This window comes from Myotis myotis, unplaced genomic scaffold (genome assembly GCF_014108235.1).
Source record: "Myotis myotis isolate mMyoMyo1 unplaced genomic scaffold, mMyoMyo1.p scaffold_m19_p_2, whole genome shotgun sequence".
Classification (NCBI taxonomy): Eukaryota; Metazoa; Chordata; class Mammalia; order Chiroptera; family Vespertilionidae; genus Myotis; species Myotis myotis.
This window is the reverse complement of record NW_023416324.1, coordinates 1-11,626: the sequence shown is the minus strand read 5'-3', so window position 1 is coordinate 11,626 and position 11,626 is coordinate 1. Positions and strand designations below refer to the sequence as shown.

Genomic DNA, 11,626 nt, shown 5'->3' with positions numbered 1-11,626 from the left:
TGACCATTAAAACAATAACAAAAAACAATGCTAAAGCAACACAGTAATAAGAGAGAAATCAAACTACAGACATGTTTAACATTTTTAAAACTTGAACATCAAGAACAAAACTCTATTAAAACAATAACAAACAATGCCAATGTGACACAGTGATAAGAGAGAAATCAAACTACAGATGTGTTCACATTTTCAGCCACTAAATGAAAGTCTCTTTTGCTGCTGGTGTATATTTACTCACAGTCCTTGGACTTGGCTGCACAAGACTTTACAGAAGACTGGCAGCTCACCAAGGCTAGTCAGCACCTCGGTCCCCTGCGTAGTCTTTGTTGTCTTTTTCCACATCGCTGTCATTGGGGCAACTCGCAGTCTTTTGAACAAAAGGACACGGAGCTTCTCTGGGTGCCCTGCACCTCCTCCGGCCGCCGGTGCCACTTCTCTGTCTCCTCGAGGAGGAGGCCCCACAGCTGCTGCAGGTCGGCGAGCCTCTGTGGGATGGGCTCGGCACTCAGGCTGCTGCTGTCAATGGCCCTGCTCTAGCTCCTCTTGAAGCTGTCATCGATGCAAAGATGTCGTCGATGTGAGGCTGGTGCTGTCAGATTTCCTTCTGGAGGGGCCGATTTTTCTTTATAGTCCTCAGATTTGGACAGTCTGAACTTGCCATGTTTCACACTAAACTTCGCTCCTTTCCTTACTTTTTGCTTTCTGCACGTGCTTCACTGGAGCGTCCTTTCACCTTGCAATTGTAGTTCCCCTGTACTCAGGCCCCACATTGGGCGCCACATGTGCCGCACCAGCACGGCCAAAGGCGAACCTGAGGAGGGGCGGTGAAGGATTGAAGAAAAGACAGACAAGAGAATTCGGCTGGGGCTCGGTGGACCTCCCGTGCCTGGATGAGGACACAAAAGACCCAGCCTGCAAGCTGCTGCTTTATTTTATAGTCTGATTAAAACAAGGGCAGATTAACATGTATACAAATGTTCTTGTCTTGGCAACACTTGCTGCACCTCCCACAGCCCATTAGCCACTTAGGAAGGAATTAGGGAGGGCTACAAGGTCAAGCTTAATTATGCTAGGAGAGCTCTGCCCTCCAGGCTGGGACTTGTTGGTGGCCCTGCCACAAGTCAGCCCGAGGCTTGACCCTAGAGCTGCTCCCTACAGCTTCCAAGACTGTGAGTTATGTTATGTGCAGACATGACCACCATCCCAGTGCCAGCCCCAGAAGGTGCCTGAGGGCCCATCCTACAGCTGAGCAGCTGAGCTCAGGGTACCAGGCGGCGGGTGGGGGCACGAGCGCCCTGGGCCAGGGCCCACATGCTAGGTCAGGACGGGGGAGGTCAGCACCTCAGGAGCCCGGTGGGGAGACGGGGGGGTCCCAAAGTGTGATGACCCACATCCTGCCTGGTTCGGGGTTCAGGATCTGGAGTAGGGCCACGCACAAATGACAGAAGACAAGAAATGACAATTTGGAAATACTGGGGGCCAGGCGGGAAGCCCAATCCAAGGGGAAGGACTTCCACTCGTGCTCAGGCCTTGCCAACCTTTTTTTCAATTTTGAATACAAATCTAGCTCTTAGTCAGGCAGGTTATTGCGGTAACAGACAGACTATAATAAAGGTCAGGAAATATTAGAAAGATTTTCTCTGAGACTATTTGGTCAGGAAATTGCTTGAGCCTCCACTGTCTGCACTAAACAATTGGTGCATAGCTCTGGCCCTTGCCAGGGCTCAAGGTTCTCCAGTGCTCCGGGATCCTTGGTTACACTCCTCTGATAATGAAGACAACGGATGGCTTCCCACACCAAAGCCCCCACAGCAGCAGGTGGTCTCCTCCTCAGCCAGGTGCGGGCTGGCCTCCAGGAGTGGGGCCCGCAGCCCCCTGACCACATATGTCGTCTTTGGGGGCCTGGCCACTGCCAGCAGCTTCGCGGGGATGGCTCAGGAACCTGAATCCCGCAGCCATGTGTGAGGTGGCGGTCCCTCTGAGGGAACAGGGATGCTGTCTCCTCCACGGGCTCCGTGGTGACGTCTGGCTGGACCCGGGAGGCCTGCAGGTCCCGACGCCTGTTCCTTTCTGCCGGCTCCCCTGTCCCCTGCGAGGGACACTCGGCGTGAACACCAGGGGCCGCTCCCGCCTGGTCCGATGCTCGGGGTCAGCCACCCCCAAGGGCAGGAGCGGGGCCTCCCTCCCCGACTTAGCACAGCGTCCACGGAGGACTCAGCCCCGCATGGACCTGCGTCCCCCGGTCCCCCTAGAAGCCTCACCGCCAGGGTGCGGACAGACAGCAATTCCACAGGAAAGGCGAGTTCTCCTGCAAAAAGGAGACGCCCCGTCAGTAAGGGGCCGCCCGGCCGGGGACCAGGGCCCTGCTGCTCACGGGAACCTCCCAGAGACCGACCTGCTCAGAGGCAGCAGGACCCAAGCACGGGCTCCTGGTCGGCCTGTCCCCGGGGCCGGGAGACGGGGAAGGACACGGGCCCCTGCCACCTCCCCTGCTGCCAACCCGGCCCCACCTCAGCCCCGTGGACCATCCCCAGGGAGGGCTGAGGCCCCACAGGGGAGCGGCTGCCAGGAGCCCGGAGGAGGGACCCGCCCGCTGCTCAGAGCCAAGCCCTGGGCCGGGCACCTCCCGGGTGAGGACAGAGCGCGGCCTCGCCCACAGCCCTGAGCCTCTCTCTGCTGAGGACCCCCCCACCCTCGGGCTCTGGGTACACAGAGCGCCCTGGGCAGGGACAGGGGAGGGAGGCATGACGGGGCCTCCCGCTGCTCTCGGGCGCCCTGTGCTCCTCCGTCCGCTGAGGGCAGGTGGGAGCTCGGGCCCTGGTGCTGCGTGGGCACCGGGGGCACCGGGCTCCTCAGACAGGAAGTCCTGCCCCCGGGCACCCCAGGCCGCCTCTCTATTTGGGGGACAGAGCCAGAGCGGTGTCTGGGATGAGAGAGCTGGGACCTGAGCCCTGACGGGACCAGGGGCTCCTGCTCACCACGTGACCTTCTGTCCCTGATGGCCCTGAGCACACGTGGCACAGAAATGACAGCAATGACGAGGATGACGAGGATGACTCTGCCGCTGATGATGATAACCGGGACCCTGGAGGAGCATGTCACGTCTGAGCTGTTGGTCCCAGGTGTAGCTTCCCAGTCAAATGGGCCACTGCACCTGGGGAAGGAGGGGCCCGTGGGCAGCGGGCATGGGCACCTCGGTCCCTGGCGCTCACCCCAACCCCGAGCGTCTCCTGTGCAGCCTGGCACACAGAGGGGAAGGCTGCTGCCTGGGGTGGGCCCGGGGAGGGGGCTCTGGGGGGAACTCAGGTCCGTCTGACTCTCCCTGTCCCAAAGCCACGGGGACACGGAGGGAGGGGAGGAAGGGTCAGGACAACCGGGGACAGGGACATGACACAAGAGAGGGACAGGGAAGGAGATGACAGGGGTGAGGACAGAGCTGGTGTCAGGAATAGACTGTGAAAGCCAGTGCCCCAGACAGAGGGACAGACGGGAGGAGGGCAGGGGCTGGATGGGTGAAGCCTAAATGCATCTGTTGCTTTTATACTAACCCCACCTGGGCCCGCCCAACACAGACACAGACACACACACAGTGGCCGCCCCCAAACGGCCCGTCAATCCTCTACCAGGAGGGCAGACACGCCCCGCCCCAACCCTCACACAGGAGGGTTCACACAGGCCTGAAGGGTTAACTGACCAGGGGAGGGGCCAGGAGGGGGGGGGGGGCCAGCTCCGTAGAGCAGTTCTGTCCGGGAGCCGCCTCCGCCGCCCCTACTCCCCCGCGGGAGTTTCCATGGAAGTGGGCGCCCCCAAAGCGCATCTCACTCAATGTCGCCCTGCCCTCCAGAGAGCTGACCTGCAGCCTCTCCCCATGCGGGCAGAGCCCTCTGAGCCTCCGTGACCTGTGTCCCCTCTGTCTGGGGGAGCTGTTTGCACCCACATATTCCAGAGTGAGCCTCTCATAGGAACTCCGGGCCCCTGGGGGTGCGGAGGGGCACTGTCACCCCTGAGCACCTAGAGGGGCTCCCCACCGTGTGCACTGACACCCACCTGACTGCAAGGGGCAGGCTGGGTCATTCCTGCCCCCATTGCACAGACAGGAAGTGGGGACTCAGAGAGACAGGGCCGGGCCCAGGGCGCCCGGTGCAAACGGGGCTCAGACCAAACCCTCATCTCTGACCCTCAGAGGCCTGGGCCTTCTCCTCCGCCTCCTGCTCACACTGCGGAGGCGGCACAGGCCCCTCGGCGGGAGTTAGGGAAGCGCCATGGCAGGAGGGACACGGACACAGGAACCCAGGGGCCCTGAAGGGACTCCCTCTGCAGAAACCTGGGGCGATTTTAGCCCCAGAATCAATGGGGTTCGTGGGTTAGATCCCGTGAATGAAACAGGAAACGCTGAGGCCATCATGACATCAATAGGACATGATGGATGGATGGATGAAAGTGTGAGAGAATGGAAGGAGAGGGAATGAGAGTGAATGAATGAATGGAAAGATGAATGAGTAAATGGATGGATGGATGGGTGAATGAATGGATGAACGAGTGAGTAGATGGATAAGGGAGTGAGTAGATGGATGAATGAATGAGAAAATGAATGAATGGGTGGATGGGTGGATGGGTGAATGGATGGATGGGTGAATGGGTGGGTGAGTGAATGACACCTGAGGACAGGGCCTCCTTCCAGTGAGTGGTTGGTCATGGAGACAATCAGTGGTAAGTGCAGGTGAGAAGTGGAACGTGCTCACAGGCTGAGGTCGCTCCCCAAACTCGCTCAGCTCCACGAGTCACGTCTCAGGGTTTCTCTGGAAGTCTGACCGGAACCGGAGACTGACCTGCCCTCAGAGCATCTTGTCCAAGTTATTTTATTGATAATGAAAAATTTAAAACATATAAAATTGCCAGTTGGAAATGGCTTCCCAGACTGTGAGTCATGTGATGCGCAGACCTGACCCGGTCCCAGTCCCAGCCCAGGAGGAGGCTGAGGCCCGTCCTGCAGCTGAGCTCAGGGCCCGGGGCAGCAAGTGGGGCCAGGAGCGCCCTGGGCCAGGGCCTCACACGCGGGGTCAGGAGGGGGAGGTCCGCACCTCAGGCGCCCGGTGGGGAGACGCGGGGGGGTCCCAAGCCCCCGGCGCGGCAGGTGGTCTCCTCCTCAGCCAGGTGCGGGCTGGCCTCCAGGAGGGGGTCCCGCGGCTCCCCTGACCCCGAATCTGGTCCTTGGGGGCCTGGCCCCTGCCCCACACCTGGCGCCACGGGTCCCTGCAGCACCGCGCGCTGTGTTTCCAGACCTGCCCGGCAGGGGGAGCTCGAGCTCCATGGCTGGAACCAATGGAATTCCAAGGCCTCCTGGCGGGACCTGCTGCGACCTGTCTCCCCCTACCACTCACCCCCATCCCCATCCCCCCCCTCCCCCCGGCCGCCTCCCCCGTCGATTCCCTCCTTCCCTCCCCCTCGCCTCCCCCCTCGCCATCTCCTAAAGACCAGGGTCTCTGCCAGGGACCCAGGGTCAGGACCTCAGTGCCCCCCCAAACGACCGGGGTGAGCAGCCCTCCCTGGAGAGGGGAGGGCGGCCCAGCAGGGAGCCGAGCGCGGGCTGAGCGCGTGTTTCTCCCCAGGGAAGCAGCGGCCACTGCTCACCAGCCGGCTCGCCTCCGGGGAGAGAAGCCTCTGCAGCGCGAAAGCCCCGAGGGAGCCTTGTCCTCCCGTGGGCACGCCCAGCGCCTGGCACCGGCAGAGGGGCAGGGAGCCCGCGGCCAGGCTGTGCCCGCTTCAGGCCCCCCAGTGCGGCCAGGCCAGGGCCCGCCCCGGACACCTAGAGTCCCAGGGAAAGAGAGGACAGAGGCCGGGCTGCGGGAACCAGGCTGCCCCAGGCCTGGCGCTACCTGGAGGCCCGGCACCCCAACCTTGACCGCCAGCTGGGGGTGACATTGGGGGCTGGGCTGCAGGGTGTGCGGAGCTGGGCAGGCCAGCGGGCTGCCTGGAGGAGTGGCCCCTGACCAGGGAGAGCTGGCGGGCAGCAGGCAGGCAGGCGTAGGGCGGCTCCAGCCCTGGGGCCGGGGCAGCTGCGGGGGCCACTCCAGAAGGAGGCTCACCCTCACTCCAGACCTCAGGCCTGAGCTCCCGGGGAGGACCTGTGGCCGCCCTCAGTCCTTGGCTGGCCTGCCCCTGGGGCTGGAGATGGAGTGCAGGCCGGGCCCCACCCGCCCCCCTGCCCCTTCCTGTGCACCCGCCTCTCCAGGCTCACACTGCTCCTCGCCCGCAGCCATCCAAGCGCCCCAGGAGGAGGAGACGTGCACCAGCCCCGGGTGCGTGATAGCAGGTAGGCCCCTCCCTCCTCCCCCAGCCCCGCCAATCCATGAAGCCCCTGCTCAGGCCCTGGCCGCCCGGGGTAGCGGGACTCCGGGGCCGACAGGCAGGGGCTTGAGAAAGGCAAACCTGCGCCCTGGCCTGTGGCTCAGTGGTGAGCGCGTCACCCTGACCCCGGGCACCCACCTGGGTGCAGGCGGATCCCACCCCCGCCGGGTGCGTGCAGGAGGCGGCCCGTCCAGGCCTCTCCCCCCTGTTTCTCTCTCCTCCCCACCCCTCCGCCCCACGCCCCCTAAAACCCGTAGAAAAACCCTCGGGTGAGGATTTACTGAAAAAATGGAGAAAGACAGACGCCCCCTGTGAAATGAAGGGGGGCCGGGAGGTGAGCTCACGCAGGGAACAGACAGCACCGCCAGCGTCACGTGGGGACGGACCAGGGGCGGCGGCCTCCGCTCTGTACGGGAGGGTGGTGACCACTGTGGGGCCCTGGCACCGGGGGTCCTGGAGCCACCGTTACACCGTCACCCACAGTCACCCACACAGGAGGCCTCAATCAGCCTCCCAAGGCTGGAATCACACTCTGAAGCCACAGAAATCTGAGGCTTTGAACTCGCTTCCGCTCTGAGCATTTCGCCCCAAGGCCTCCTCTCACTGCCAGAGGCCTGGGGACCATCTCAGCGGCTGTGCAGGAAAAGCTATAAATTCCGTGCGGATCAATTCTGCCGCGATGTGTGCGGTTTGATGAGAGACTCTGACCTGAGAGTGAGCCGCACACACTGAGGCGTCACCTTAAAGCATTTTGTTGGGGAAACAGTTTGCGCGGAGAGCAGCTCAGATCCTGTTTCTGGTGAGTCTCACCCACTGGTGACCCCGCCTGAGCCGTGGGGGTGGGAGGCCCAGGGCCGTGCAGGTCCCTCTCTGCCCTGGAGGAGGCGCCCTCCCCGCTCATGTGCGTCCCGGCGGCCTCATGGTCTCACTTGATGCCCTGGGCTCTGGCTGTCGCTCATGTTGGTGCCAAATCGCCCGATTTGCCCCACGACCGCCCGCCCTCAGAGGCCTGTGATGCGTCCCCTGCCCTGGGGCCTGGAAGTCCCCATATGGTTGTGACCTCGGCCACCACGACGGAGCCGCTCCCGTTCCCGCCGGGAAGGTGTAGCTTCCACAGTGAGGCGTGTGCGCCCTGCCAGCCGGTGTCGCCTCTAAGCACAGCCTGACGGCCTGAGGCAGCAGCTCCCAACAATCCCCAGCCGCCCCCACCCCTCAGGGACCGCTCCACCCACACACAGACCCAGCGGACCTTGGGCGCTCAGAAGGCCTCCCCAGACAGCAGCTCAGAGCTTCGGCCAGGAGCCAAGGCACCAGGGGCAGAGGGGACAGGGAGGCGAGGGGAAATGGGGGGACTCCCTCTGCAGAAACCTGGGACAATTTTAGCGCCAGAATCAATGGGATTCGTGGGTTACATCCGATGAATGAAACAGGAAACGCTGAGGCACCACGACATCAATAGTGCATGAGGGATGGATGAATGGATGGATGAGTGAATGGAAGGAGAAGGGAATGAGTGAATGGATGAATGAATGAATGAATGAATGAATGAATGGAAAAATGAATGAGTGAGTAAATGGATGGATGGATAAGTGAGTGAATAGATGAATGGGTGAATAGATGGATGAGGGAGTGAGTGGATGGATGAAGGAATGAATAAATGGGTGAATGGGTGAGTGAGTGAATGATACCTGAGGACAGGGCCTCCTTCCAGTGAGTGGTTGGTCATGGAGACAATCAGCAGGTAAGTGCAGGTGAGAAGTGGAACATGCTCACAGGCTGAGGTCTCTCCCCAAACTCGCTCAGCTCCACGAGTCACGTCTCAGGGTTTCTCTGACCCGGAACCGGAGACTGACCTGCCCTCAGAGCATCTTGTCCAAGTTATTTTATTGATAATGATAATTTAAACATATAAAACTGCCAGTTGGAAATGGCTTCCCAGACTGTGAGTCATGTGATGCGCAGACATGACCCCGTCCCAGTCCCAGCCCAGGAGGAGGCTGAGGGCCGTCCTGCAGCTGAGCTCTGGGCCCGGGCGGCGGGTGGGGGCAGGAGCGCCCTGGGCCAGGGCCTCACACGCGGGGTCAGGACGGGGAGGTCGGCACCTCAGGAGCCCGGTGGGGAGACGCGGGGGGTCCCAAAGTGTGATGACCCACATGGTGGTTCAGGGTTCAGGGTCTGGAGAAGGGCCGCACACAAATGACAGAGAGAAGACAAGAAATGACAATTTGGAAATTATTGGGGGCCAGGCGGGAAGCCCAATCCAAGGGGAGGGACTTCCACTCGTGCTCAGGCCTTGCCAACCTTTTTTTCAATTTTGAATACAAACCTAGCTCTTAGTCAGGCAGGTAATTGCGGTAACAGACAGACTGTATTAAAGGTCAGGAAATGTTAGAAAGATTTTCTCTGAGACTATTTGGTCAGGAAATTGCTTGAGCCTCCACTGTCTGCACTAAACAATTGGTGCATAGCTCTGGCCCTTGCCAGGGCTCAAGGTTCCCCAGTGCTCCCGGATCCTTGGTTACACTCCTCTGATAATGAAGACAACGGATGGCTTCCCACAACAAAGCCCCCGGCGCAGGGGGTGGTCTCCTCCTCAGCCAGGTGCGGGCTGGCCTCCAGGAGGGGGGCCCGCGGCTTCTCTGACCACATATGTCCTCTTTGGGGGCCTGGCCGCTGCCCGCAGCCTCGCGGAGATGGCTCAGGCGCCTGAATCCAGACGACATGTGTCAGGTGGCGGTCCCTCTGAGGGAACAGGGATGCTGTCTCCTCCACGGGCTCCGTGGTGACGTCTGGCTGGACCCGGGAGGCCTGCAGGTCCCGACGCCTGTTCCTCTCTGCCGGCTCCCCTGTCCCCTGCGAGGGACACTCGGCGTGAAGACCAGGGGCCGCTCCCGCCTGGCCCGATGCTCGGGGTCAGCCACCCCCAAGGGCAGGAGCGGGGCCTCCCTCCCCGACTTAGCACAGCGTCCACGGAGGACTCAGCCCCGCAGGGACATACCCACCCCAACACCGCCCCACCTCCAGCAGCCTCACCGCCAGGGTGGGGACAGGCAGCAATATCCCAGGAAAGGCGAGTCCTCCTGCAAAACAGAGACGCCCCGTCAGGAAGGGGCCGCCCGGCCGGGGACCAGGGGGCCTGCTGCTCACTGGGAACCTCCAGAGACCGACCCACTCAGAGGCAGCAGGACCCAAGCACGGGCTCCTGGTCGGCCTGTACCCGGGGCCGGGGGACGGGAAGTACACGGGCCCTGCCACCTCCCCTGCTGCCAACCCGGCCCCACCTCAGCCCCATGGACCGTCCACAGGGAGGGCTGAGCCCACAGGGGAGCGGCTGCCAGGAGCCGGGAGGAGGGACCCGCCCGCTGTTCAGAGCCGGGCCCTGGGCCGGGCACCTCCTGGGTGAGGACAGGGCGCGGCCTCGCCCACAGCCCTGAGGCTCTCTCTGCTCAGGGCCCCCCCTCGGGCTCTGGGCACACAGAGCGCCCTGGGCAGGGACAGGGGACGGGGGGCATGACGGGGCCACCTGCTGCTCTCGGGCGCCCTGTGCTCCTCCGTCCGCTGAGGGCAGGTGGGAGCTCGGGCCCTGGTGCTGCGTGGGCAACAGGGGCACCTGGCTCCTCAGACAGGAAGTCCCGCCCCCGGGCACCCCAGGCCGCCTCTCAATTTGGGGGACAGAGCCAGAGCGGTGTCTGGGATGAGAGAGCTGGGACCTGAGCCCTGACGGGACCAGGGGCTCCTGCTCACCACATGACCTTCTGTCCCTGATGGCCCTGAGCACAAGTGGCACAGAAATGACAGCGATGACGAGGATGACGCTGATGATGATGATGATGATGATGATGATGATGATGACGATGATGATGACGGGGCCCCAGGGGGAGCATTTCACGTCTGAGCTGCTGGTCCCAAGCGTCGCTTCTCAGGCAAGTGGGCCACTGCACCTGAGGGAGGAGGGGGCCGGTGGGCAGCGGTCAGGGGCAGCTCGGTCTCTGGCGCTCACCCCGACCCCAAGCGTCCCCGAGCAGCCAGGTGCACAGAGGGGAAGGCTGCTGCCTGGGGTGGGCCCGGGGAGGGGGCTCTGGGGGGTACTCAGGTCCGTCTGACTCTCCCTGTACCACAGCCACGGGGAGACGGAGGGAGGGGAGGAAGAGGCAGGACAACCGGGGGACAGGGACACTTGACACCAGAGAGGGACAGCGAAGGAGATGCCAGGGGTGAGGGCAGAGCTGGTGTCAGGAATAGACTGTGAAAGCCAGTGCCCCAGACAGAGGGACAGACTGGGGAGTGGGGGCAGCGGGGGGGACAGGAGGAACGGGGAGGATAAAGACGAGGACAGATGGGTGGGAATGGGGGAGTGTGGACACACAGGACCCAGAGCCTCGTTGGGCAGTCATGCCAGAGACTAAGCAGCCAGGTCACAGCTGGCACCGGGGTGTGAGTGTGTGTGTGTGTGTGTGTGTGTGTGTGTGTGTCTTTGTCTGTGTGTAAAGTGGGCACTGGGGTTCCCGTTTCCGGGGGAGGGGACTCCTCACTCTGGAGCCTCGTGTGTGCACCCCTGACTCCGAGTGGCAGGACCCCTCAGCCCTGACAATTGGGGACCCCGGAACACCAGGGTGGGGTCTCTGGCCCACAGCGCCCTGAGCTAGCATCTGGGATGTGCTGACGGGGCCATGGGCTGAGGAGACAGCGGTGTGGGAGGCACAGGGTCAGCGGGGCGGCTGGGGGGGGTCATCATCTCCCCGCGGGGGGGCCCTTATCTCCCAGGGGGCCGCCTGGCAGCGCCTCCTGGGACCCGGGTCACCTACCCTGGTCAGGCGTGCAGGCTGCCTGGGTGCCCCCCGCAGAGAAGGTGCCCGGCTGGCAGTCTTCACACAGCGTGTCCTGCCACTCGGTGCCTGAGAAACGACAGTGTCGGGCAGAGGGCTCCTCGGGGCCCCCTCAGGCCGGGGTCCGGGGCCTGTGTCCTCAGGGGGAGCCGCGCTCACCTGTCTCCCGCAGCCTCTGGCCCGGGCGGCAGACACTGTGGGGCCTGCACTGGACGCAGGCGTCCCCATCCTGTCGCACACAGACGTGGCCGCGCCGGCAGCCGCACACGGTGTCGGTCCGGGTGGAGCAGTTCCGTCTGATCACCTGGCCCAGGCCTGGGACCCAGAGAAGGAGCTCAGAGCAGCAGCGAGGCCTGCCAGGGCTGGGGGAGCGCCCGTCCCGGGAGGACCACCACGCTAGGGCTGGGCAGTGCCGCAGGCCTGGGGAGGGGCACGGGGACAGGGTGCAGCCC

At 62.9% G+C, this 11,626-nt stretch overlaps 1 protein-coding gene and 1 long non-coding RNA gene across 2 annotated transcripts; both read right to left on the bottom strand.

Annotated features, from left to right (window-relative positions):
• Nucleotides 1–1,045: 1,045 nt before the first annotated feature.
• LOC118677627 lies at nt 1,046–6,260 on the bottom strand. The gene is made up of 4 exons (XM_036352836.1): nt 6,239–6,260; nt 2,979–3,239; nt 2,262–2,308; nt 1,046–2,089 (listed from the first exon to the last, which is right to left on the bottom strand). Exons 1-4 carry the CDS (start codon nt 6,258–6,260, stop codon nt 1,655–1,657), a joined length of 765 nt encoding a protein of 254 aa, XP_036208729.1. The 3' UTR covers nt 1,046–1,654.
• A 2,306-nt stretch (nt 6,261–8,566) lies between these two features.
• LOC118677533 lies at nt 8,567–10,286 on the bottom strand. The gene is made up of 3 exons (XR_004974414.1): nt 10,093–10,286; nt 9,382–9,428; nt 8,567–9,201 (listed from the first exon to the last, which is right to left on the bottom strand). It is a non-coding gene; the product is annotated as an uncharacterized LOC118677533 (long non-coding RNA).
• Nucleotides 10,287–11,626: the final 1,340 nt, after the last annotated feature.

Bases quoted from the DNA above. Each gene is read 5' to 3' on its own strand.
- LOC118677627 (XM_036352836.1), bottom strand. From the start codon at position 6,260: ATGGCTGCGGGCGAGGAGCAGT. The intron at 3,240-6,238 runs GTGAGCCTGGAG...TCTGTGTGCCAG, and splicing joins GGCTGCGGGCGAGGAGCAGT to GCTGCACAGGAGACGCTCGG. The intron at 2,090-2,261 runs GTGAGGCTTCTA...TGTCCCTCGCAG, and splicing joins TGTCTGTCCGCACCCTGGCG to GGGACAGGGGAGCCGGCAGA.